Source organism: Hippocampus bargibanti, linkage group LG06, assembly GCF_051943395.1.
Source record: "Hippocampus bargibanti isolate YZ-2025 linkage group LG06, ASM5194339v1, whole genome shotgun sequence".
Lineage (NCBI taxonomy): Eukaryota > Metazoa > Chordata > Actinopteri > Syngnathiformes > Syngnathidae > Hippocampus > Hippocampus bargibanti.
The window spans coordinates 20,513,158-20,540,002 of record NC_142739.1 but is presented as its reverse complement, the minus strand read 5'-3'; the positions used below and the strand labels follow the sequence as shown (position 1 = coordinate 20,540,002).

Sequence of the window (26,845 nt, the reverse complement as noted above, 5' to 3'; positions counted from 1 at the left end):
AATTGTCTTTCTTGAATTTGGAAATTGCATGCTGTTAAGTCACACAAGGAAGTGACGTCAGAAAATGCAGCCTGTGAAATTGAACACAGCCAACGTGTCAGTGTGTGTTTGTGTGTGTGAGTCATGCCATGGCGCAGTCCGCTCAGTGAGGAAAGAGGATGAGCTCACCTTACTCAACAGGATGACAAGCAGGAAGTTGAGCAGGTGGTTTGACCTGTTTTGTACTTTCACATGTCAGCTGACAGCCATAAAAACAGCAAGAGGAGAAATCCTATTTGGTAAGGGAAAGAATATTGGATCGTGAACATTGATTAAAACCATAAATCGTGTCCTTGTTGGATACGGCGGGGAGAAAAAAAAGACCCTTGGTGTCAAATATAAGATAAGGTGCAAACTGCGCATTGTTGAGCAATCTCTTTAAAAATTTTTTTTAATCAAACCGAGTGCTTGTCCTCCAGGCAAAAGTATTTGTCATATCTCAAACTTGGGACTGATTTGAAATTAAAAATATATTGGATGTAAAACTGATTTTAAAATCATGAAAATTTGATTCAACATCACTGAAATCCGGAAAATATTTGAATTTTTCCCCTTATTAGAATGTACTCTATAAAATGACTTAACCTAAAAAATAACGCAGTCTAAGTTCAAAACCACAATTTTTCTGACTTTCAATCTCAGTGTAATTGCTTAAATCAATCGTGTGACAATAATTGTAATGTTTATTAAACCAAGATTGTTTTATTAAGCATTTCTGTACATGTACGAAAAAAAACATGAAAGGTGGGTGACGCACAAGCACAGGGGAGCGCAATACTGGAGTAATACACCGCCGTTTGGTGGACAAATGTATCATCGCATTGGACACAAGCAATCATTTATTTTTACCTTTGCCATTGTGTGATTTTTTTTTTGTAGTTAAAATTTAAGGTTTTGCTGTACATTGTTTCGAGAGACGGCCGAGAAGGAGACAGTTAAAATCCTCCCGCCCACATCCAAAAAGAAAACAAGATTCACAAAAAAAAGAAATTGATGAAATCAGTTTCAGTCAAATCAAATCAGAACTGAGAAAAGTTGGGAGGTTGGTCACACTGAACAATAATAAATAGGCACTACAAGCCTCTTGTCATTAGAACTGGGCTAAGTAAAAAGAAGAGAAAAGGAAGTGAAGGAAAGGAGGAAGAAGGGTATGAAGGTGGAAAGGAAGGAAGGACATACAGTGCGGTATGGGCGGGTCGGTGACGGCGATGGAAAGCATACTACGAGTCTGACAAGAAGGCTCTGTGCGTGTCTGGGAATTGCTGAGCGCTGAAGTCAGCGTCGTCTCGCACTCGCTTTTTGATGTCTGCCTTCACCTGTGTGGACAAAACAAAGACAAAAACTTATTTATGATAGACCTAAATTGTTCCCCAATCTAATAATAATAATACATTTCATTTATAAGCGCCTTTCAAAACTCTCAAAGTCACTTTACAGTAACAGGTTAAGTTTTTCTGTGGGTGAGCAGCGGCAGCCACACGCTCAACCCGGAAGTAACTCAGATAGTGAGTTAGCTAATAATCACTCAACCCGAAAGTAACTAATAGACTGAACGCTAGCAAGCTACCTAAGAGTTAGCTAATAATCACTAAACCCGGAAGTAACTTAAATAGATAAAAAAAGCTAGCTAGCTACATAGGAGTTAGCTAATAATCACTCAACCTGGAAGTAACTTTAATAGATAGAAAGATAGTTAGCTAGCTAAGAGTTAGCTAATAATCACTCAACCCGGAAGTAACGCAAATAGATTGAAAGCTAGCTAGCTCGCTAAGAGTTAGCTAATAATCACTCAAACCGGAGGTAACTCAAATAGATAGAACGCTAGCTAGCTGGCTAAGAGTTAGCCAATAATCACTCAACCCGGAAGTAACTCAAATCGATAGAATAATCAATCATATTACAGGTACTGATATAGTGTGTATATCTATCTATAAATTACATCAGTTGTTAGAAAAACAATTTATAATCAAAAAGTCCCAATGAAGAAGACATTGTTATTTTTTACATTACACAGATTTAAATGAAAAAAAAATGAACATTTTGGTATTTAATTACATACACTTATAGATTTTGTCAGTGATACAATAAATGTACAGGGAGTGACAATGAATCATCTTGAAGTAGAAAAAAAAACCCGCCATCTCCAAGGAGATGAAAAAGGGGCGTATAAATTTAACGGCCATCAAATTGCACCAAGGGGGGAAAAGAATACACATTTTTTTTCTTCAAAAACGAACTTGCAAATTCATAGGTGCCAAGTCGACAGAAGTTGATCGTATGTTTTTCTTTTTTTGCAAAAGCGAGTAACGCTTCGTTTTATTTCCTCAGGAATGCATCTGGTAAAGTAAAAAAAGGGGTCTAGTTGCCCCCCTTGTGTCTGAAAAGGGAGGCAAATTGTGAAATGAATGAGGCTCGATTTAACTAGATTGCAGAAGAATACAAAACTGATTAAAATAAACCAAAATACATTCATTGGATATTTCTAAATTGCAAATGAAAAAAAAAACCATTATTTTCATAAACTAATCTAATATACCAACAAACAATTTAATTCAAGTCAATGAATTGATTCTATATGAAATAAACATGTTCAATTTTCTTTAGTTACTGCACAATAAATCCTGTGCTATTTTGACCTTCTACGGTATTACAGAGAAGACAAAGAGAACAGACTTTGCACAATATTTCTTACTAGTGTCGACTTATTGTTTCTTAAAAACGAGAATGTGCTTGTTTGCTGCCTTTTGTTAACGTCTTTTAGATTTTTACTCCTGTTCTCGGGCTCCACATTTCAAACATCCGCCATGTTCGATGTAAATACTCCAATGCACCATGGGTAAATAAATATTTGATTATCTTTTATCGGCAGTTTTTGGCGGATCACGGAAAAGCCCGAAAAATACCTCGTCTACGACTTTGGAACGCACCGAAATAAATGCAAGGTGACGATGGCTCGATATGGGTAAGGCAAGATGGCAGACAACAAAAGTTAAAACCTTTTAAGGAAAACGATTGATGTTTAACTAAATTTGTTTCTTTAGCCATTTTAACAAAAGTATGTTACATGTGGCACAGATAATGTAGCAATATGTGCTAATCATAATAGACTTGCGCCAGTGCTGGCGCAGTGGATTTCTAAAGTTGCGCCAGTGGCTGTCAAAATGCGGAAATGGCGAAAGGGGGTGGCCCAGATGCACCACTGCTTCCTCACAAGTGATGTTATTTGATAATTTCCCAATGTCTTGAAAGTGACAAAAATGTAAATAGTAGCATTTACCTGCTCCGAGTAAGCTTCCCTCAGCTGAGGCGAGTCCAACTCTTCCTGCAAACGTTCGCTGGACGTGATAGGCCTGACGCCGGCTGTCCTGGCCGCTTGGCTCACGGCGTCCGACAGTGACACAAGGCTCCCGCTGCCCAATCCCGTCTAAGAAGAACACAAATGAATAAATACAACACAGTCAATTGCAATGAGAAGGGTGGTGAATTAATTTGAGAAGAATGTACTCTGCAAACAATTTCCTGACCTTCCTTCGTTTGGCCGGCATGCCGTGCAAGTAGGCGTCGGACAGCGGCGGCTGCGCCTTCATCTTCCTTTGGGTCATCATATCGCAACGGATGATGGGCACCCACTCCTGCATAATCAGAATCAGAAAGCCTTTAATAGTCCCACAATGGGGAAATGTATAAACATCACAAAAGCCGAATCATCATCGAAGGAAGTCCAAAATGGCGCCCGAGCAGGCAGCAATCAGCGAGCACTGTCACGAGCCTTGCTTTTTTTTAGTGTTTTTTTTTTTTTCATTTTCCTTTGTGTTGTTGTGCATCATGTTGGAACTAAAGCGGATTTACGTGGGACAGGAGATGTGAGACAATCTTTTTTCGTCAATGGATGCTAATGCAGTTTCGTGTTGGCTTTCAACATTTAGCTTGGAGCAGACGTGCACATTTCCTGATCCACTGGTGAAAATGACACTTTGATCCTCTTCTCTTTCATGTAGAACTGCTTCATACAACAAAGAGGGTGCAGCAAGTGCTGAAGATTGAATGACTGTCTGTGTCTTGTTTGTTTTTTTCCTTGTTTTGTTTTTCTTTTGACTTCAAGATGGCGCTGAAAGAGTGGCTGCCTTTCCAGCGGCTCCTGTATTTTATTTTTCGACTGCTTCCTTTCCTTTCCCCTTCCTTCCATAACTTTGCTGCTGTGAAATGTAAATTTCTGCACTGCGAGACTAATAAAGGCTAATGAAGTCCAATCCAATCAAGGTATTCAATGCAGGGAGCTGTCGACGGGCCATCCATTTTCTAAAACCAACATGTACGTGTTATTTGTGCATTTCAAACCTTGACTGACAAACTTCCTTCTAATCTACAAAATCCTAAATAACAAACGTCCTTACGGGAGGTACGGTGGCCGCCCAGGCTTCCGACTCTCCAGCCGAGACTTCGCTGGTTCCCTCGGCTCCCGCCGCAGCCTTGTCGCCACCCAACGGTGCAGCCCCACCTGTGGCGCCCATGTCGGCGGGTGCCGCTCTCGTCTCCCGTGACGACGACACCGACATGGCCTCCTCTGCTGTGGTGGCGGCGGCTGGCGAGAGGGTCTTACTCATCTTTAGGCAGGGGAATAGAAGGAAAGAAAAATAATAAAAAATGAGAGGAAGGCAAGGAAAAGTCAAGCACGGGCTTAAATGACAAAAGGGAATGAGACAGATAGCTTACCGTCGCACTTGGTGCCTGTTCTGGTTCCTGCGCGTTAGTCGCGGCGGGCTGATCCCTCTGTGAAAACAAAAATGTGATATATTTTTTATGAGCATTTAAGATGGCCAATGTAACAGGATATAACAAGAAATGCTTTCTTAACATGAATCATGTGACCTGTGGATGACTTAACTTTACTTCTAGACCCAAAAACAAAACCATCAACAGCAACCTATCACTTGGTTACTTTCCACAAACTGCAGCCAAAAGTAACTTGAAACATACCTCAGTCAAGGTAACGTTTCCCATTGAAATGAAGGAAAATGCAAATAATTCATTCCATTCGCAAAATTTATACACCCGCACCAATCACCATGCTTCAAATTATCCGCTTTTCACTCTCCAAATAATTGTCTTTATTTTTTTTACAAATATCGTATTTTTCGAAATATAAGGCACACCCCCAATGAATGGTGTATTTGCAAACTTTTTCCATGTATAAGGCGCACCAGTCAATAAGGCACCGTCAGTGAATGAAAAATGTTTTCCAAATATAATACATAAATATATAAAAGTTTTCCAAATATAAGGGACACCAAATTTTCAGGCACTACAGTGTAGGCTGGGGTTAGGCACTACTTCTACAAGGGGAAATGGAGTTGTGGCTGCATAGTTATGAGACCTGTTGAGGCTCAATATTACTTCGCATATAAGGCACACCTGCGTATAAGGCGCAGGGTCATCTTATGAAGAAAATCAAGGCTTTTGGGTGAGTCTTATACACCGTAAAATACGGTAATGGCGTAATTATTGGATTGAGACCTGTCCAGGGTGTACACCCGCCATGCCTAAAATCAGTTGGGAAGGATGGAGCTTATTCACAAAACTGTGAATAAACAATAGAAAAGAAATGGATGTATAGATACGACAATATATTTTTATTTATGGGAAACTAATCTTGGTTCACATATTTCTGCCAGCAACATATTCTGACAGGCAGAACCATAAAGTGCTCATTAACTGGATGGTTAAAAAAAAAAGAAAACAACAACGTATCCCTGTTTCCACCTGCTGGTATTTATACACCAGAACAATAGCAAAATGTTCAACTATCTCAGATGATGTCAATGCCAGCATCTCCTATGACACAATTTGGATAATTGCTTTACGCACAACGGAAGGGGGGGGGGGGGGGGTTCCAACCCCGTGTTGTCAATGTGTCTGTGTCACACAACTTAATTCATTTGCTGCAGAAAAGTGTGACGTGGAGCGCCATTCCCAAATTTGTTTGGGTTTTGGTTTTGCTTGATAAAGCACAGGTCAGACCTCTGGCAATGTTTTTCCGCTTCCACGAGGGGGGAGCATTTGCCTTTTGTACGCGTTAGCGCTTTGATCCAGCTTCAGCTGTTGTGAAAGCGCGATATAAACCAATATTTATTGGATTGTATTTTGTACATGCGCCCCCATTTCAAGCTCAGATAACTCCAGACCCATATAATTTAGGAATTAACTCTTTTTTTCCCCTCATAAGAGAAGAGAGTCTAAGGTTTCTTACGCTGAATTGAATGTTTTTGTCGTCCTAAAACTCACTCTTTTGTGGGTCCAGCAATTTGAGTGAAAATGACACTGGAGAGGACACATTTTTGCACATCATCTGGCAGTGAATGAATTAATTTGAGTTCTGCTACAATGATATGTGATTTCAAAATTGGAATTCAGCCACAATGTCACCAAAGCAGTGGTGGCATTTACTTGTGTGTGAACGATGTAATTTTGGATCTGCTCCGTGGTGATGGGAAGGTGCTCCAGGATGTACTGCAGCCTCCTGGTCATCATGTTGGTCATCCAGTTGAGCAGGCAAGGGCTGACGTCGCTCGACATCCTCCGCTGGAAGCACGCAAAGCAAGTAAAACCCAAGTTATGTAACTAAGAGAATGAAAAAATGAAAAGATGGGCATGGGTGGGACAAGTGAAAATGATTGGCATACGATGCGGTGATTGATGACGGCGGTCAGAGCGTTCTGGTCTCCTCTCAGGCAGTGCAGGTTAAGTGCGAGGCACTCAAACAGAGCCTGGTTGCACAACTGAAGCAGACGAAGCCCGAAAGTATCATCTGGGAGACCCGAGAGAGAAAATACGTTTAGAGGAGAGATCAAAAGCTTGTGCACATCATACAACGTATCTACTTTACTCGTCTACCACAAAGATGAGTAAGTGGTAGCTTGTCAGTCGAGTTCTGTGAACAATAAGTACAGATGCTCCCCAGCTTACGAACATTCGATTTAAGGAAAACGGTACATACAATTTTTTTTGCGGGTGCAGTATGTCGAAAAATGTTCGGACAGCGATGCTGTAAGTTAGATTTCGTATTGCGCACCTTTCCGGCCGAGCTCGCTTGCGATTGGCTGCGTACTGTGCTTCACGCATACGCACCCACAAAGACACATTGGAGTTTTCAAGGCCTGGATGTTTACGCGACGGACACTAAGGCTGACCAATCAGAGCTGAAGTGTTGCCAACAAGTTCAGGCCGCGATCTGCCTAGCTCGCTTACGGTTGAATGCGTAGAGTATGAGGGCGGGGAGGAAATCCCTCTTCCCAGTTGACGCTCCAGGAGGACACGATGCATAACAAAAAGTAATGGCTGCTGGCACGTATTTCAGTAATTAGGTGCCAGTAATTAGGTGCCAGCAGGATACATGTCGTTCTACTACAGTAGGTGTGAATTTATTTTACGACTGTTAGAGCGTCTGTGTTTTATACTTCCATGTTCAGTGTGTGACTTAAACATACATTCCATACAAAATATAGCACTGAAGCAACTTACGATCAAATTCACCTTACAAACAACCGCTCGGAACGTACCTCGTTTGTAAGGTGGGGAGCATCTGTAACAACGAAAAACAGCCCAAAAAAAATAACATCGAGTCCACCTGTGCAACGAAGGATGTGTGTGGCGATGTGCGTTAGCTGCTGTCTAAAGAAGGACATGTTGGTCTGGGTGACATCCACACCCTCCAGGACAGTGACTGAGGACTCCGTCTAAGTGCGGAACACCCCCCCGAAAAATAAGAGAAAGAAAACACACGTGACCACAAGAATGTAAGAAAAGGACACATGGTTTAAAAAATGGACGTACAAAACTCTCAGTGATGTCTTCCTCCAGTTCTCGCACAATGGTGTCAGCAGCAGCCTGTGAAGAAATAAATGATGACCGTGAGACTTTTCCAAACAACTTCCATTCTTGGTTTATTGAGTTATTGACATTATCCTGAATTGTGTGCTTGAATGATGAATATCAAATGAATAGCATTGAAAAAATAAGACAAAATACAAAAAAAAGAAGACATTTGAGCGGAGAAAGAGCGATACTGACAGCGATGTTTGCATCGGTGGGCTCTTGGCCATGAAGGAAATTCTGGTGAAAGAACTGGGCCAGTTGGGTTTGGATACGACCCAGCGGCTGGTGATGGCCGTGGAGCAGCATCATCAGGTCTGACATGGTGAACGTCTGGCAAACCAGCATCAGCAACTCACCAAAGAAGCCTGTCAGCAACAGACAAAAGAATCAGAATCAGATGGATGTTCAAGATCAAGAGTCAAGTCATTTTTGAATCATCCCAAACAGAATATTTTGATGGCAGTCAAGTGGACAAGCCAGTCCGAAATTAAACGGGAAAGCATATGTCTCCATTATATTTGTGTCACCAACCAGATGGCTCCTCTGGGCTGATGAATATGTTGGTGCCCTGCGAGAGCCTCTGCATAAACTGCGCCATGCTCTCAGTGTCGTTCTGAGTTTGGCTCAAGGAGCCCATCATGCTGGTGAGGACGCCGCGTACGATGCCGATAAACGGCTCCGGGTTGAGGGCGTCGGGAGTAGCCGCCGAGGGATTGGTTGAGGGATCGGCGCTGGCATCTGTAGCGCCGTTGGTGGCGGTGGGCGGCGGAGGCGGCTGGGAGAAGATGGGCTGCGGGGAGTGGAAAGGAGAGTGGAAAGGAGGGCCAAAAAGTGGTTGAAATCAGTCGCACGGTTAGAGGAGGTCACGGTTGTCACACTATCGATCACTATGGAAACTTGCAGTGGATGAGTTAAAGTGACAGCATGTTCATTCACAAGCTGCTTCATAATGTATCCTGTATTTTGTTTTTCTACTTATTTCTTTCCTTTCATAACTTTGCTGTTGTGATGGCAATTTACGGTGAGTAACTCAAATTGTCGACTGGTTACCGCATGTAAAAGCCTTCAATTTTTTTTTCAAAAGCTGACCTTGCGCCTTATAATCCAGCATGCCTTATATATGGAAAATGTCAATCATTAAAGTCCAATCTGTAAAATACAGTAATTCGGTGACAATTACTGCATTTTGTGGTGTATAAGGTGCATCGGAGTATAAGGCGGACCCCCAATGAATGGTGTAGTTTCAAACGGTTTCCATATATAAGGCGCACCGGACTATAAGGAAAACCTTCAATGAATGAAAAAAAAAATGTTTTCCAAATCTAATATATGAATAGAAAAAGGTTTTCCAAATATAAGGCACTACAGTATAGGCTGGGGTTATGCACTATTTCTTCTACCGAAGGAAATAAAGTTGTGGCTGCATAGTGACGAAACCTGTTGTGGCACAATATTACTTCACATATAAAGCGCATCTGTGTATAAGCCATAGGGTCATTTTTTTTAACAAAATGAAGGCTTTTGGGTGTTCCTTATACACAGGAAAATACTGTAACTTAAATTGTCGACTGGTCACAGACAGTATTGTATTTTCCGTACTATAAGGCGCACCTAAAAGCCTTCAATTTTTTTCAAAAGCTGACCATGCACCTTATATTCCAGTGCGCCTTATATATGGAACAAGTTTTAAAATATGTCATTCATTGAATCAAAACAGACCTGAAAGTCACATGCATGTTGTACGTACTCGGGAAAGCTTTACGGAAGCACCACCAGTGCAGTATATTATTGATCAAAAAAAAAAAAAAAAACATGGCAAAAGTGTTAAGGAAGAAACACACAGACCTGCTGCATCAAGTCAGCCACCCCGCGCATGAGGTTGGGGACGCCGGCGGTGGTGACGGTGATGGAGGGCGCCCCCGCTTGGCCTGTAGCGCCAAGGAGCGAGCCAAGCATTTGGCCGATGTCAGGGTGCATCTCAGGCGGCGGGGCTTGTTCGCCGCCGCTGGCCTCGGATTGATTCGGCGCGCTGGCGGAATTGATGTCGCCGCTCGAGACGGAGAAGGAGGAAGAGGAGGAGGTGGAGGATGTGTGGGATGAGGTGGAAGAGGATGTGGAGGAAGATGTCGGGGTGGTGGAGGTGGGGTTGTTTGCCGTCTGACCAGCTGTGAGAATGAGAAAATGTAGATGGTTGACAGCAATATTTTTAAGCGTATCATAAATGTCCCTAAAAAAAATTGTGACGCCTCGAAGATGTTTCTGGAATGAGTGTAAATTCTTGCCCATTTGTCCTGGCATCAGAAGCTGACCAACCACCGCACTGATCATCTGATTGACAGCTGCAGCGTTAAAAGCCTGTAAAGACCACAATTACATTTTTCAATGGCATATTTGTGTAATTGACACATCATGACTAAACGTTCCCCACCTGCCCTGGCTGCTGGCCTGGCATGGCCGCCCTAACGTTAAAGGTGGTCCCTCGAGTGCCGAACGGCGGCAGAGAGATATTTGGAGCAAAAGGAGGCCGGGTAAACACCACTCGGGCTTGGGGATGTGGACCACCTTGAGGGGGCGGCGGCGGCGCAGTGGGCGTGGTGGTCGGGGTGTTGGGACCCGTGGTTGTGGCGGAGGAGTTCGCCGTGGAATTGTAGCCGGGAGGGGTGGGTTGCGGCTGGATCGGCGGGATCGGTTGACCCGTGGCGGCGCTGGTCGCAACAGCCGTGGCGTAATGAGTGATTTGTTGCATGAGATTGCGCATGAAGTCAGGTGGAAGACCACCTAAAAGAAAAGCAAAACCAGGTTGTCATTTTGGTGTCCGGAACTGATGGGTCATCTTCATTGTATTATTTAGTTTGTGTATCTTCACGATAGTTTGTCACTTTTTAATTACAACTAATCATAAAATACATTTTTTAAACGGTTCAATTAACTCAATCACTGCCAGATCTGTGCAAAAATGTGTCCACTCCAGTGCCAGGGTTTTTGTCATTTTCACTCAAATTCCAGGACCCACAGAATATTGAGTTTTAGGACTACATAAACATTCAATGCCGCGTAAGACACCTTATAGACCAGGGGTGTCAAAGTCATTTTTTGCCGCGGGCCATATTGTAGTTATGGTTTGCTCTCGAGGGCAGTTATGAATTTGGGGAAGCAATTAGAATGTTTAATCACCTCCACATATTACATCTGGAGCACACAACAAATAAACAAATAACTACTTTGAAAATCTGAAGTCAAAAATAATGACTTATTTTGGTTTACATCCAAAAATATGACATTTTGGTTAAGATTTTAGCAAGCATCATGGAATTTCACCCAAGTTTGATTTGCTTTCGCGGGCCCAAAAAAATGATGTGGTTTACCAGATTTGGCCCGCGGGCCTGGACTTTCACACCTGTGCCTTAGACCAGGCATGGGCAAACTACGGCCCGCGGGCCACATACGGCCCGTTAGGCTTTTCAATCCGGCCCGCCGAACTTGCCCAAATTATAGTACAAACAGTGTCTAAAACTCATGACAAAAAGCTAGCGAACAACAGGGCAGATAACTGAAAAGTTGCCTGCCCCATTTTTCCCAACTTGAAGCAAAATGAGACCAATCCCAATAAGAAACATTGTCACAAAGTATAAAGTTTTTTTTTTTAAATCAAGAATGCACCAACTTCAAATGCTACCTTGCTTAATTTACATCAAATGCGCATGGCTGTAAATTTTCCTACAGTAGTCGATTGTCATTGTGGTGCACAATGCAACGTTTGCATTGATTCCTACGAGCCATTAAGCCCCTTTCATAAGTCTCATTACAGTCACGGTTTAATGTAAATTTACGTTTTGTAGCGTCACATATGTTGTTAGCTTCTTTTGAATCTTTCGTCTGGGCTGAGGTTCTGTGCATCTATTTTGGAAAATGACATGCAATTGCACGACTTTGTAACGCTTGCGAAAGTCCGGAAGAAGCAGGCTTCTGATTGGCTGCCGAGCCGAGTATGCGAATTTCAACTGCAGGTAGTCTATGTTTGTGTGCTCGGCGACGGTACACGTATATTGTTTGCGCGTGACGGCGAGATCGTCAGTGAGGAGTTTGTTGAGCGCGCGGACAGGACAAACCACCTATGATTTGGCGGAATTTAACACAAGTAGGTATTATTGAGCTTGAATATTTCGTTGTGTAATAATATGTTTTGAATGTTGAAAGTGATTCCATTTTTCAATAAATGTTGATTTCTTTGCCCCTTCGATGGAAACTTATTAAAAACAGACGCAATCTTGATAAATCACGGTGCATATGTTATTTTAATCTATTTCCATTTCCTCCTCCAAGTATCTGCGAAATAGTCTGTAAATGCCATATCTTGCATATTCCTTGAGACAAATGTATTAACTGATCAGGGATATTTTTCACATTTGAAAGACAGTTAATAAATTGGGTTGTAGTGTTTTTACTGTGCTATGAGGTTTGTACATACTACATTTAAAGGACAACCGGCACCATTTTTTGTTTTTGTTTCCCACTGACATCAGAAAAACGTTTTATAGCATCTAAAATACCCAAATAAGGCAGGCTGATATTTTTAGTTAAATGAAAAACACCAATAAAAATGACTTCAAAATGAATCCGGAAATGGTCAGTTTCAGAAGGTCCCACCCCTCTGTTCGTGACGTCACGCCAAGACGTCTTGCCTTGCTCGAGAATCAAAACAATGGCTTCAGATTCGGAGAAGATGTTTTCTTGTTCTTGTTCTTCTGAAGAGGAAAGCATAAATGTTTGCAATTGATTCTAGGAGTCCTCCCATATCAATTCGAGCCGTCAATGACAGCAATGTAGCACCCAGAAAAAGCAGAAGATTGCGCCCAAGCTCCGTTGGAAATGGGCTGATTTGTCAGCTGGGAATTTGTGTCAGCGAATATCAAATAGTAGTCTTGGTGCAACACACAACGATTCACCATCGCTTTATTTATGTGTTTTCCTTCTAATTTCGCCATCAACACCGATCAACACGAAGTTTTCAGACCAAACAAAGTACCCAAAATGCATTGTATGTCGCTTTCTCGGTCAGGGGCGGTCCAAACGTGACGTCACATGGGGATCGTCATCAACTCGAAAACAAGACTTCATATATTCAGCGCAAGTCTTAAAACGTAAACTATAGCTATATGTTGTGGAATCTTTGTAAAATACGCGCAGTCGAAGTTATTTGAAGTGATTTTATAAATTATGGACATTACTTGTTCGGAGTATTTCCGGCCCAAACACTCCCTCCAAATGCTCCTGGCCCGGCCCCTCTGTCAAATTTTAGAACCCAATGCGGCCCGCGAGTCAAAAAGTTTGCCCACCCCTGCCTTAGACTCTCATCAATCAGACTTAGATTTTCATCAGGAAAAAAAAGAGTTAATTCGTAAGTTATATGGGTCTGGAGTTACACGAGCTTGAAATGGGGGTTGCGGTACAAAAGGCAAATTCGTGGAAGGGAAAAAACATTTCTAGAGGTCTAACCAGCACCCCAACCCACCCCGCAAGTAAAAAAAAAACAACAGAAAATTCGGGAATGCCGCATCACGTATTCAATTAATGAATACATCCAGTAATGGCAGTGAATGAGTTAATTCAACATATTGCTTGTTAATGTATCCTATCCTGTATTTTGTTTTTCTACTTCTTTCCTCTTCCTTTCATAACTTTGCTGCTGTGAAATGTAAACTTATCCACATAATGCTTCATAATGTATCCTGTATTTTGATTTTCTACTTATTTCTTTCCTTTCATAACTTTGCTGTTGTGAAATGTAAATTTCTCCATTGTGAGATGAATAAAGGTACATCCAATCCAATCTCAACTGTTGGTCATTTCTTCTACTTGATGCTACAATAGAAATTTACGGAAACTGGAAAAAAACATTGCTTCAATTCACAAATGTAAATAAAAAAAAAATACAATAAAATAATACGTTTCTCCGATTGGGAAAAAAATATTTTTACCTGGCTGCACTGGTATCTGTTGACCAGTAGTCAGATTTGGACCTGTGCCTGCACACACAAATATGACAAAACAGACTTTTTTTTCAGAAGAAGCATAAACACTGGTATGACTAATAAGTTGATCCTGCAGAGGGGTAGAAAAATCACATTGATCCAATAAAACGCCGCATTGGCAGCAATTATGTGAACAAAACATTCAATCAGTGGCAGGCAGGGGACAACACACCATCCGTGTTCATCTGCATCATAACCACCGGGCCTGCCTGGTGGCTGATCCTGATGAGCCGGGGGCCGGCCTGGCCCTGTCCCTGACCAGCCTGCTGATTGGACGGGGAAGTCTGGGGGGGAGAGGTCTGTCCCTGACCTGCCTGCTCCGATTGACCGGCGGGCGGGACGGGCGGGACTTGTCCCTCGGTGGCGTTGGCTGCGGACATGGTGGCGCCCAGGTTCATCTACGGGTTAAGGGGGACGCAGGTTAGATATGTCAGCGGCTCTTAACTCATTCCCTGCCATTACGGAATTTATTCGGGAATTGAAAAGTGTGACGCGGATTCGCCATTTCTGAATTTGTTCGGGTTTTGGTCAGCGCTGGTCAGACCTCTGGCAATGCTTTTTCCTTCTACGAGGGGGAAGCATTTGCCTCTTGTCCGTGATGTCACTTTGTTACAGTTTCAGCTGTTGTTAGAGCACGATATAAATCAATATGTATGTATTGTATTTTGTGCAGCCGCCCCCAATTCAAGCTCAGATAACTCCAGACCCATATAACTTTTAACTCTTTTTTTTTCTGATGAAAGAAGATAGTCTAACGTTTCTAACACTATTGAATGTTTATGTGGTCCTGAAACTCAATATTCTGTAGGTCCTGCAATTTGAGTGAAAATGACAAAAACCCTGGCACTGGAGTGGACACATTTTTGCACATTATTTCACAGTGAATGAGTTCAAGGGGAAGTCAAGGAAACATTTCTGGCACTGGTGTGTACTTAGTACAGTATACTCTCAAACTTACTTGCACAGGAATATGGTGGTGCACGGCGCCGGGCATTGAAACAGGAACTGTGTAGTGGGAGATGGGCCGCACCACGTGGAGGTGGCGTGGCACCGGGCTCAGGAGATTCAGACGCAGGTCACTCAGGGCCACCAAGGCGTTGCCCAAGAGACGCAGACACTCCCAGGTAAGGACAAGTGTCTGCTGGTCGTCTTCTCTTTCCTGCAGACATAAAAGAGACAATGGGCTAAGGCTAAGTTTGAAAGAGATTTATATATATATATATATATTTTTTAACTCATTCACTGCCATTCCCGAATTTAGCCGATAATTGACAATATGACGTAGAGCGCCATTCCCGACTTTGTTCAGGTTTTGTTTTTGTTCTTTTCTTGTTACGGTGCCGATAAAGCGCTGGCTATGGTCTCTGGCAATGTTTTTCCCTTTCACCAGGGCGCAGCATTCCCCTCTTGTCCATGTTAGCACTTTGTTCCAGTTTCAGCTGTTGTTAAAGCGCTATTATATCAACCAATATGTATGAATTGCATTGTATTTTGGACAGCCACCCTCATTTCAAACTGATATTACTCCAGACCCATATAAATTAGGATTTAACTCTTTTTCTGATAAAAGAAGAGAGTCTATGGTTTCTTACGCGAAATTGAATGTTTATGTCATCCTAAAACTCAATATTCTGTGGGATTCGAGTGACAATGACAAAAACCCAGGCACGGGAGTGGAGACATTTGTGCACGTCTGGCAGCAAATGAGTTAATGATGTTGAGTATATTTTGCAGCTTTGAGTGTTATTAGTGCATCACAGCTGATGTGGAATGCTTTCCGAGCAATATGTTGTAGTGGCCCTGTCCAGTCATGATATAATTTGAGGAATTTCAATGATCGTGTAATATTTCGCATCTTTATCTAAAAGCGTTTAAGAAAATATTGGTGATGTGTCGCAACTTTTTTTGATTTTTTTTTTCCCAGTATAAAATCTAAACGAGTATTTAACAGTTGATTTTGTTTTGGTTTTTATACATTAAAAAATAAATAATCAAATCACTGATGTGATAGATAAAGTCCTACTGTGTTGTTGTTGTATTCTGCAGACATGGCCGTCTCCAAGATGGTGTGGGCTCTCTGGATAAAGGGCTGGAGCCTCTCCTCCACCCGCCGCAGTTCTGACAACATCTCTGCCAGCTCGATCGGGCTGGGATGTCTAGTTGAAGAAAAATAAGGACCTTTTTTTACTTCCGATGAAACATAACCAGCCAATTGTGAGTAATGTGTGTGAGAGTCTCACTGGGGTCCAGGTTGAGGTGTTGGTCCCTCGGGTGGCGCTGAGGAGGGAGGGGGGGGCGGCGGTGGGGGCGTCACCGGGGGAGGAGAGGTGTCCATGGGCTGAGCAGAAGGGGAAGGGGTGGAGGTGGTGGACGAAGTAGAAGTAGGAGGTGGCGGGGCGGCGGTGGATGGAGCCTCTCTTTGGGGGGGAACAGACGGGTCGTCTGCCCGCCCCTGAAACAGGTGCAATTGCAACAATTTACAAAATTGAATGATGTATTTAAAGGAGGTGATGAATACCCTCTTTGGGAACAAAAAAAATTGACACAAACACTAAACCAACTACTGAATTCGAAAGCCTAAAAAGTCAAAAGAAACAAAACATTGAAACTAACCTTGAAAACAAAAGGAATTAGTGGGACAAGGTCCATAAGTTACTGTTGTGTTGATTACTTTGCTTTATATTGACTATTGTGTGAAGTGCTATGTAAATTAGGATGTATAGTATTGTAATATAAGGTGGCCCAAGGGTCTCACCTCCATCCTTTCAATGAGATCATTGATGTCCCTCAGCATGTTCTCTGCGAGCACCAACCTCAGCCGAGGTTCGCTATGCACCGGCTGATCCATGTCAACGTGCACGTTCACCGATCCGTTGCTCTGAAAGGGACAAAATATAAAAGAAAATATAAAAGAATATTCACATGTAGATTTTAAAATAGACTTGCCGTGTGCAAAAAGCACACAAACTAATCACATCACCCTTTTAATTATTCGGATTAACCAGAAAGTTCACAATTAATTAAAAGGAAAGGTTGTGGTGGGGTGACACTAATCCCTGCTTCATGTTGGTGTGCTAAATAGGCGTGAGCATGAATGATTAACTATAATGGAAATGACTGTATGGTGTGGCGGCCCGGAAGTCGAGTGGTTAGCCCACCGGCTTCACAGTGCAGAGGTCGCCGGTTCACGTCCTGGTCCGGCCTCCCTAAGTGGAGTTTGCATGTTCTCCCCGGACCCGCGTGGGTTTTCTCCGGGTCCTCCGGTTTCCTCCCCCACTCCAAAAACATGCATGGCAGGCAGATTGACCACTCCAAATTGTCCCTAGGTATGAGTGAGAGTGACTGTTGTACGTCTTTGTGTGCCCTGCGATTGACCGGCAACCAATTCAGGGTGTCCCCGGCCTCGTGCCCGAAGACAGCTGAGATCGGCTCCAGCACCCCCCGCGACCCTAATAAGGAATAAGTGGTACGGAAAATGGATGGATGGACTGTATGGTGTCCGAAAAAAATAGAATAAAAAAAATTAAGCATATTTTTTCTTTGTGCAACCACTCTTGAAAACTAGTTGCAGAACCCCCGAGTCGTATGTGCCGCATCTGTCGTTATGCAGGGATGATGCATCTGGGAAATTAAAAAAGGGGTCCAGTTGCCCCCCTTGTGTCTGAAAAGGACACAAAGAACAAATTCTAAAATGGATGGGGTCCGATTTACCCAGATTGTCGAAGTCTACTAAACTGATTAAAATATACCAAAATACATTCATTGGAGCATAATGTTTTGAAATTGTAAATGAAAAATTATTATTCGAGTTAAATCTATTTTTTTTTCCTTTGGTGTGATTGTGATTTCCAATGGTTGTTCGTGTGTTGAGCACGTTTCCTCCGATTGGCTGAGAACCAATCGGAGGTGATTCAATATACAGTAAAGTGTCGTTATATCGATATTCTCGGGAGTCGGAAAAAATATCGATATAACCGGACTATCGATATATCCGATCCTGCGGCATGTAAATTTTCTCCTTGCGTTCATAGTAATAGTATCGTAATAAGCAGCACTATCGATATAACCGATATCGATATAACGAGACTTTACTGTATATCAACAATTTTAATTCAAGTCAAACAATTTATTCATACATAAAATTAAAAAAAAAAAAACATTCTCAATTTTCTTTTGTTTCTGCACAATCAATCTTGTGCTATTTTGATATTCTACATGATTACAGAAAAAAACAGAGAAGAGACTTAGCACCATATTTCTTACTCGTGTCAACATAAAGACATTTCTTTGCATGGAAGATTTACAATGTGCAAAAATAGCTCTGAACTCATTCCCATTATCCACTAAATTCTAATCTTCAACAGCAATTTGCTGCAACGAATTGTCAATACCCTCTGCAGACTTATTCGGTTGTTTGTCCGTCCGTCATGTTTGATGTAAATAATGCTATGCACCATGGGGAAATAAATATTTGATTATCTCTTTCGCCAGTTTCCGGCGGATCACGGAAAGGCCCGGAATATCCTTGACTATGACTTTGGAACACACCGAAACAAATGCAGGGTGATAATGGCTCGATATCGGTAAGGCAAGATGACGAAAGTTCAAACCTCTGAAGGAAAACAGTTTTCAATTGCTGTTTAACTAAATCTATTTCTTTAGCTATTTTAACAGAAGTACGCCATATGTGGTGTGGATCATGTAGCAATATGCGCTAATCGTAAAAGACTTGCGCCGATGCTGGCGCAGTAGAGTTCTAAAGTTGCGCCAGTGGCTGTCAAAATGCGTAAATGGCACAAGGGCGTGGCCCACATGCATCCCCAAGTATGTGTTATGACTTACCCCAGTGCTGGTTGTCACCCTGGCATTCCTCGCATTTTCTCCCATGCCGGACACCATCTGCTGTACTGACATCTAAACAGGAGGGGGACACAAAAGTCCATGTCGGAAACTGGAAAAAAAAAGACAAGAAACATTGAGGTCCAAAGGTTGTACCTGTATTTGTTGAGGGTCCATGATGTTGACGGGGAGGTTGAAGGTGCCCAACATGACATAGCTGTTGGCGTTTCGGTCGTGTGGAGGTGCTTGAGGCCCATCCTGTGATGATGATGAGCCACCTCCGCCATCAGCTGAGGTGCCACCCGAGCCAGGTTGGGAGGGCGCAGGGGGTGCACGCTCCACTAAGTGAATCACTTTACCACCTACATCTAAAACGAGAATACGAGTGTTGCATTTTCGCTTTTCCAGCTGCGGTGAATTAAGTGACACACAAAATGTGGATTACTCACTGTAGTCTGCCAACGTCCTTTCATCCTGCAAGACTCTGCCCTGGTAGATGAGCCTCTGCTTGTCAATAGGTATCCCCACAGAAGATGCAATATGCTCCTTGAACTCTTTTATGGTCAACTACAGGAGGTGGGGGAATCATAAGATCAAATCAAAACATTTGCAAACTGAAAATACAATGTGGAGTTACATCCTCATTTACCTGACCACCAACAGTGTAGGTTCTGCTCTGAGAGTCCAATGTTTTCACTGTCACTTCTATGTCTGCACTTGGTTCCTCCATGGTATACCTGCAAAATACAACAAGGGTCATAAACATAATGACAGTCTAATATTCAACAAATGCATTTACCTTATGATTATTTGTGATATAATGGCTGCTCAATGAATGTTTTGTTTCCCCTCGAAGTCTAAATATGCTGAATAATTCATAAATAGCTAGCTGGATAAACATACATATAAAAGCAATTAGAAATATAAACAAATTGTCATAGCAGCAATAATCACATATACTGTACACACATTTATAAATGATTACAACTGAATCCAATCGAATATATTTTTCTAAAAGTGGTACATAATTCAATGACAAATTAATGAGGTAAATTTGTTGCTCGAACATAAATAAATTTGCATTATTCTTTCTTGTTGGTATGATTTCAATGTTAATGGGTGTCAGTTTAAGAGTCATATTTAAAAAAAATCAACTCTAAGGTTCATATTTACGGAAGAGGATTAGGGCCAACGCAGAAAAAAACAAGGTTGGCAAGGTTCTCATTTTAATCTCAGAATTCTGAGTTTAAAGTTAGAATTATGACTTTATTTTAGTCGTTGTATTGAGGTGGCAATTTGACATTACTCTAACAATTGTACATTACCGGAATGACTTGGTTAATTGTTAGGTCGCTAATTTTCCAAAGTCGGTAGATTCTTTTATAAACCCCAATAAAATTAATTCGACGAAAGTGATGACTAAAATGAAGGAAAATCTCTTAAAAAGTAAAACGCCTCCGCGCTTCTCGAACCGCTCGCTATCACTTTTATGACCGCTGTTGTTCAGTCTCTCCAGTGTACGTGCTATGTTGACGTTCTAGATTCGTCGAGCAAAGGGTGAAGAACACTCTCGATTGTACAGTGCCACGCTTGTACAACTTAAATGTTGCCTTAAAAACAGACGATGAAGGGGAATAATTACGCAAAAACACCAGCCGCCTGCTCCGGAGGCTAGCTGACGGAAGCGACCGAGCTCTCCCGTGTCGTAGCAACGAAGCTAAGGAGAACGAGCTAACATTTACCAACAAGATGATTTTATGTCAATATACAAACAAGAATCACGGTCGTATAGTTTTAGAGAGAAATTGAAGTTTAGTATTACCTTGATGGTGATTCAGATCGTTTCACTTATCTGTTGTACACTTCTGTTTCTTATCACCAGATTGCAAACGCTTTCCGGCTAGCGTCTGTAGCTAGCTAGCACTAGCCGTGTGTGGAAGTGACGTAGTTGGATTGGATTAGCCTTAATATCGAGACAAGAAACGACCAATGTGTTTGTTTAAAAAAACAATTGTTTGGAAACGCAAATTAAAAAAAAAACAAAAAAAACGGCGTGTTAAAAATCGCCCCAAAACGACCTAAATATAGTGTAGTATTTACATTGTATTATCTTTGTTGGAATAATCACACTCTCTTCCTCGTTTATATTACCAAAAACAATTCAGAAACCTGTAATTTCATCCGTCATTTTATGCGTTCTATTGTATCGTTTCGAAAGACTACTTGCAGATTTATTCGTACCGAGGTCCATTTTGGCTTTGAGATTTTCAGTGACTTCCAATTCCTTTAGTCCCTTTAAATCCACTAAAATTTTGTGGGTTAAAAGGGGCAGCATTTCGTCACATTTGCGTCGAAGGTCGTCCCGTCCTCAGAGAAACATGGTGGACGCATAAAAAAATATTAGCACCAGTAGATTATATTTTTAAAAGAACATTATAAATGTAAGGGACGTGGTATTGGAAAGTGTTTCATTACTTCGTTTTTATTTCAGTTTAACAAGTATTGTAATTTGTGTTACTTTTTACGTCATCTTGGTTGTTCGACCCAATACCGGAAGTTTTACTGAAAGCAACACGGTAAACAAATTTCAATTCGATTAAATTTAAATAAATGCCTGAAATGAAAACAACACAACCATTGTGGAGTGTTTACATTATCCTGATTTAATTTATTGTTATGTCAACAATAGGTTTTGAAAATTCGTTGATGTTGCGTCACCGAGCAGAAGACCGGAAGCGGCGCTCAAAACAACATGGCGAACTTTGTGGAGCCAAAATCTCGAGCGGAATTTGAGGATATCCTGGCCAAAAACGGCTCTCGACTCACAGTGGTGCACTTTCAGGCGTCATGGGCTCCTCAGTGTGGCCAAATGAACGATGTGATGGCCGAGCTGGCAAAGGAGCACGCGAACGCCACGTTTGTCAAGCTAGAGGCTGAAGCTGTGCCGGAGATATCAGAGAAGTACGAAATCGCTTCCGTGCCCACGTTTGTCCTCTTCAAAGATGGAGTGAATGTGGATCGACTGGACGGCGCTCACGCTCCGGAGCTCACAAAGAAGGTCAGACGCCTGATTACCAGCGGGGGCTCGGAGCCCGAACGAGGTCCGGTGGACCTAAACGAGCGGTTGAAGAAGCTGATCAACGCGGCGCCGTGCATGCTGTTCATCAAGGGTACAGCACAGGAGCCGCGCTGCGGCTTCAGCCGGCAGATGGTGGCCCTCCTGAACGAGAAAAACATCCAGTTCAGCACCTTCGACATCCTCTCAGATGAAGACGTGCGCCAGGGTCTGAAGACCTACTCCAATTGGCCTACCTACCCCCAACTGTATGCCAACGGTGAGCTCTTGGGCGGCCTGGACATCGCCAAGGAGATGGCAGAGTCCGGCGAACTGGAGAGCGCCTGCCCCAAGACGGTCACCCTCGAGCACCGACTTAAGGAAACAATCAATCAGAGCCCAGTGATGCTTTTCATGAAGGGCAGCAAGGAGGCAGCGCGTTGCGGATTCAGCCGGCAGATCCTGGAGATCCTGAATGGCTCCGGTGCGGACTACGACACATTCGACATTCTTCAGGACGAAGAAGTGCGCCAGGGGCTCAAGACCTACTCTAACTGGCCCACCTACCCGCAGCTGTATGTGAAGGGCGAGCTCGTCGGGGGTCTAGACATTGTCAAGGAGCTTCAAGAGAGTGGCGAGCTGCTGAATGTGCTCAAAGGGGACTCTTAGGACACTGGTCTCAAACTATAGTCTCATGGGGACCATATTCGGCCTGCTAGAATGATGCAAGCATCATGTTTGTAACAAAGTAAAATCTATACCAAAAAGGTGTTTTCAGTTTCAATAATCTTTTATATAATGCCATCTTGAATCCTCACAGTAAATGCTCATCCTCACAGTAAATACTGAATCGACTAATGTATCGTAAAACAAACCAAGAACAAAAAACAGTGTAAAACAAACCACATACGCAACCAAATACACAAGCAATAAAATATATTTCAAAATTGTCAAATGTCTCCACTTTTAAAAGTCAAGATTTTACAAGCATATTTGTCAGAACGTAGTCACATATTTGTCACACTTTTTTTCATGACCTGGAGGGGACTTTGGCTCCGCTGTCATCTGATTTGTTGACTGAGAGAAGGAGCCATTTATTGACACTATGTGACAAGGAACTGCCCTGCAAACAATATTTTTTTTGGACTTAAGTGAGCCCAGAAACAGCTGGCGGCTGCCAAGTCATTGGACTACAAAAGGTACAGCACACAATTTGTAAACAGTTTGTTACAAGAACACATTACCATATTGACAATTTCAAATATACCTGTAGATGAAATAAATTAAGATTGTGGTAAAAAAAAATAAACAAGCCCTTTTCAAATCATTTAAATGAGAGCAAGCCCTGTCTTTCAGTCTATCCATTTTCCGCTTTAGGGCAGTCATACACTCCACAATGACAGTCAGGAAACCCATGGGTTGTTAGTTACAAAAAACAGGACAATGAAGGTAAATATGGGGATTATCTTCAAAAATGAGAATTGCTTTCAATTGTTTAATTGCAACATGCCTGCTGCTCCTAAACGTTTTTAACATGATTTTCACGTAGTTATCTATAAGGTACATGGATAAATTGGATTGGCTTTAATTAGTCTCGCAGTAGAGAAATTAATATTTCACAGCAGCAAGGTAATGAAAGGAAGAAGTAGAAAAACAAAATACAGGAGCTGCTGTAAAGTCAGACACTCACAGTGCCACCTTGAAGTAAAAAAAAAACAAAATAGCAAATAATGTGACACAACATAAAAGACACAGACAATCATTCAATTTTAAGCACTTTCTGCACTCTTTGTTGTATGAACCAGTTCTAGATGAAAGAGAAGAGGATCAAAGCGTCCTTTTCACCAGTGAATCAAGGACGTCATGGTGAAATGTACACGTCTGCTACAAGCTAAATGTTGAAACCAAACACGAAGCTGTAGCACGCATTGACGAAAAGAGACTGCCTCACGTCTCCTGTCCCATATAATTCCACTTCAATTCCAAGCCGCGACAGTTCCACATACGCATGGGCGCTCTGTGCTGACACTCCTTTCCGTTGTAAAGATGCTTAAGTATTGTTTCAAAACATAATCAACGTGTACTCCATGTACTTCCCAGATTCTCTGAATCCAGAAATGAATGTAATTTGTGATGTTGCGACATTGTGCAAATGTAACTTATATTTTGAATCTCCATAAAATCAGTGGAAATCATCATGAAATATATGGCAGAACCTCACACACCGCGAGCAACGCATAGGAGGGCTGATCCCATCTTGATCCCAACCCAACCCAATTCGTTGATGCCCTTTGGGATGGAGAAGCAAGAGAGGCCAGACCAGATCAAGCATGGCTGGTCCCCAGCAAGACCAGGCTGTTTGGGAACCATTTAGCATCAAAAACTCCTTGACTTCATGAAGCCACCACATGTTAATGAAGCAATTCTCTTAATTGCGTTAGTAAGCAAATAGGTGAGGTTTTTTTTTTTCACACAAAAAAAAGACAGCGAATCTTTGATAGGGCCCCCTTGCAAAAAATTGTTGTTGATCCCTGTCTTCGGGAGACTTTTGGGGCACAACTGTCAATTGCAAAGTCAGCAAAGTTTTATTAAATATACACAATGCCACACTGGTAATAGCAAACCTGTTCCATCTAACAGAAAATGAAAGTGACTCAAAGTGAAAGTAATAGTTGTGAAGCTGTCTGACTCATACTGACAGCTTCACAACTATTACTTTCACTTTGAATAGGATTTTCCGCGCCCTAGTTTGGATTCTTGCAGTGTGCAAGTCCTCGAGAGTGGGTAAGGCGGTGCCAATGATTTTTTCCGCCGTCCTAACTGTCCGTTGAAGTCGGATTTTGTCCATTTTTGTGGCGGCCCCGAACCAAACGGTGATGGAAGAACACAGGATGGATTCGATGACAGCCGTGTAGAAATGTTGCAGCACCTCCTGTGGCAGGCCATGCTTCTTTAGCAGCCTCAGGGAGTACATTCTCTGTTGGGCCTTTTTCAGAATAGAGTTGGTGTTGACCTCCCACTTCATGTCCTGGGAGACTGTGATTCCCAGGAACTTGAAGGTCTCAACGGTTGACACAAGGCAGTTGGATAGTGTGAGGGGTAGCTGTGGCGTTTTTCAAAAACTCATACATGTTACATCCCACGATTTGGTTGGGAGACTCGCGATACAATACTCACTTTATAAAGCAACTACAGTGATACCTCGGCTTACGAACTTAATTGGTTCCCAGAAAGCGTGTGTCAGGCGAAAAGTTCGTCTGTCAAACATTTATTTCCCATAAGAAACTATTACAAATGAGAATAATCCGTTCCCAGGTCCCCATAAAACATAATTTTCTACTAAACGCACACCTTGTTCGTGTTTATCGATGATCTCCTTCTTCTGCTCTAGTGTAATTTTCTTTTGTGTCCTCTTCGGCTTAACACTAGCCTGTGGTGGGTCTTTTCTGGTCCCATAATAGCAAAAGTACTCCAATCGATAGCAAACCATGTCTGCACTCAAAGGGGGTGTGGAAAACCAGTCCACAAGCCACCGTGGCGCTGTGTGGTTTGGTGTTCATCTACCGAAAACTAGTTCGTAAGCCAATATTTAATTCTCACAAATTTAATGTTCATAAGGCGAAAGGTTCATGAGCTTAAGCGTTTGTAAGCTGAGGTATCACTGTATGACACAATACAGACAGTTCATTTGTAAGGTGAAACAATAGAAAATGTAAAAAAACAAAATACATTGTTCTACTAACTGAATGTATAAATAAAGAATGAAAGCACTTTTGTGTTTTATTTACTTCTAATTAACACTTTTGTAACGCTAACGTTATTTTACCACACAGAGTCACGAGTACGAAAATCTCCCGATTTCTGATTTCTGAAATTCAACATGTATGCTAACTTCAGGCGGGCCGCCATGTAAATGGTATTTAATGTTAAAGGACAACCGACACCATTTTTTTTCCCTGACTGACATCGGAAAAACGTTTTACAGCATCTAAAATACCCAAAAACACGCAGGCTGATATTTGTAGTTAAATGCAAAACACAAATAAAAAACTTAAAGTGTCCCAAAACTGCCACAAAATGAGCTCAGAAATGGTGAGATTCAGAAAGCCCCGCCCCCTTGTTCATGATATCACGCCAGGATACACCGTCACACATTGCCTTGCTCCAGAATCAAAACAATGGCTTCAGGGAGTTCAGATTCGGAGAAGATGCTTTCTTGTTACTCAACCAGTTATGAATATGAATCAAATAGTTCTGAAGAGGAAAGCATAAATGTTTGCAATCGATTAAAGAAGTCCTTCCGTATCAATTCGAGCCGTCTGGACTTCAATGTAGCTTCCAGAAAATGCACAAAATGGCGCACAAGCTCCGTTGGAAATGGGCTGATTTGTCTGGTGAGAATTTGTGTCCGCCTTTATGGTTTTACTGCAATTGGTAGTGTTGGTGCGACAGACAACGATTCACCATCGCGTTTATTTATGTGTTTTTCCTTCTAATCTCGCCATCAACACGGATCAACACGATGTTTTCAGACAAAACAAAGTACCCAAAATGCATTGTGTGTCGCTTTCTCGGTCAGGGGCGTGCGTTCCAGATGTGATGTCACGTCAGGCATCGTCATCAACTCGAAAACAAGACTTCCTGAATATTCAGTGGGAGTCTTAAAACGTAAAATATAGCTCTATGCGGTGGAATCTTTGTAAAATGCGCTCAGTAGAAGTCATTAGAAGTGATTTTACAAATTATGGACACAACTTGTCAGGAAGTGTCAGTTGTCCTTTTAAGAGTGGCTTGAAAATCACAGCACTGGCAACAGAGTGGCTATTGGGGTTGCTGTAGCTCTCCTTAAGAAATTCGTCCAGCCATCCTTTCTCACCAATTCTTATCATGTTCACGGTCATGGAATGTTCGAGCCTGAACAAGTTGCGTAGTGGTGGGTGGGGAGTATTCAAAACATTCATCAGAAGTTTAATGTGGTATTAATTTTCCATTGTGTCGTTCTTCCTTG

The 26,845-nt window shown here is 42.2% G+C and overlaps 2 protein-coding genes across 4 annotated transcripts; one reads left to right on the top strand and one right to left on the bottom strand.

Annotated features, from left to right (window-relative positions):
• Window positions 1-586: 586 nt before the first annotated feature.
• Window positions 587-21,081, bottom strand: bag6 (BAG cochaperone 6). Of its 3 annotated transcripts, none has more exons than XM_088997938.1 (25): window positions 21,024-21,081; window positions 19,432-19,519; window positions 19,232-19,349; window positions 18,939-19,150; window positions 18,786-18,857; window positions 16,699-16,821; window positions 16,184-16,395; window positions 15,967-16,099; window positions 14,902-15,102; window positions 14,116-14,341; window positions 13,890-13,937; window positions 10,340-10,689; window positions 10,194-10,266; window positions 9,757-10,076; window positions 8,443-8,701; window positions 8,107-8,276; window positions 7,870-7,923; window positions 7,664-7,772; window positions 6,720-6,844; window positions 6,484-6,618; window positions 4,753-4,809; window positions 4,434-4,643; window positions 3,564-3,671; window positions 3,317-3,463; window positions 587-1,355 (listed from the first exon to the last, which is right to left on the bottom strand). In XM_088997938.1, the coding sequence occupies exons 2-25, from the start codon at window positions 19,510-19,512 to the stop codon at window positions 1,260-1,262; spliced, it is 3,639 nt and encodes a 1,212-aa protein (XP_088854064.1). In that variant the 5' UTR covers window positions 19,513-19,519; window positions 21,024-21,081; the 3' UTR covers window positions 587-1,259. The 3 variants fall into 3 exon arrangements, with proteins under 3 accessions (XP_088854064.1, XP_088854062.1, XP_088854065.1); XM_088997936.1 differs by lacking the exon at window positions 21,024-21,081 and adding an exon at window positions 20,605-20,751 and having other exon boundaries at window positions 588-1,355; XM_088997939.1 differs by lacking the exon at window positions 21,024-21,081 and adding an exon at window positions 20,605-20,751 and having other exon boundaries at window positions 589-1,355; window positions 14,254-14,341.
• Window positions 21,082-21,499: 418 nt separating this feature from the next.
• glrx3 (glutaredoxin 3) lies at window positions 21,500-23,164 on the top strand. The gene has a single exon (XM_088997940.1). It carries the CDS (start codon window positions 21,535-21,537, stop codon window positions 22,504-22,506), a length of 972 nt encoding a protein of 323 aa, XP_088854066.1. The 5' UTR covers window positions 21,500-21,534; the 3' UTR covers window positions 22,507-23,164.
• Window positions 23,165-26,845: the final 3,681 nt, after the last annotated feature.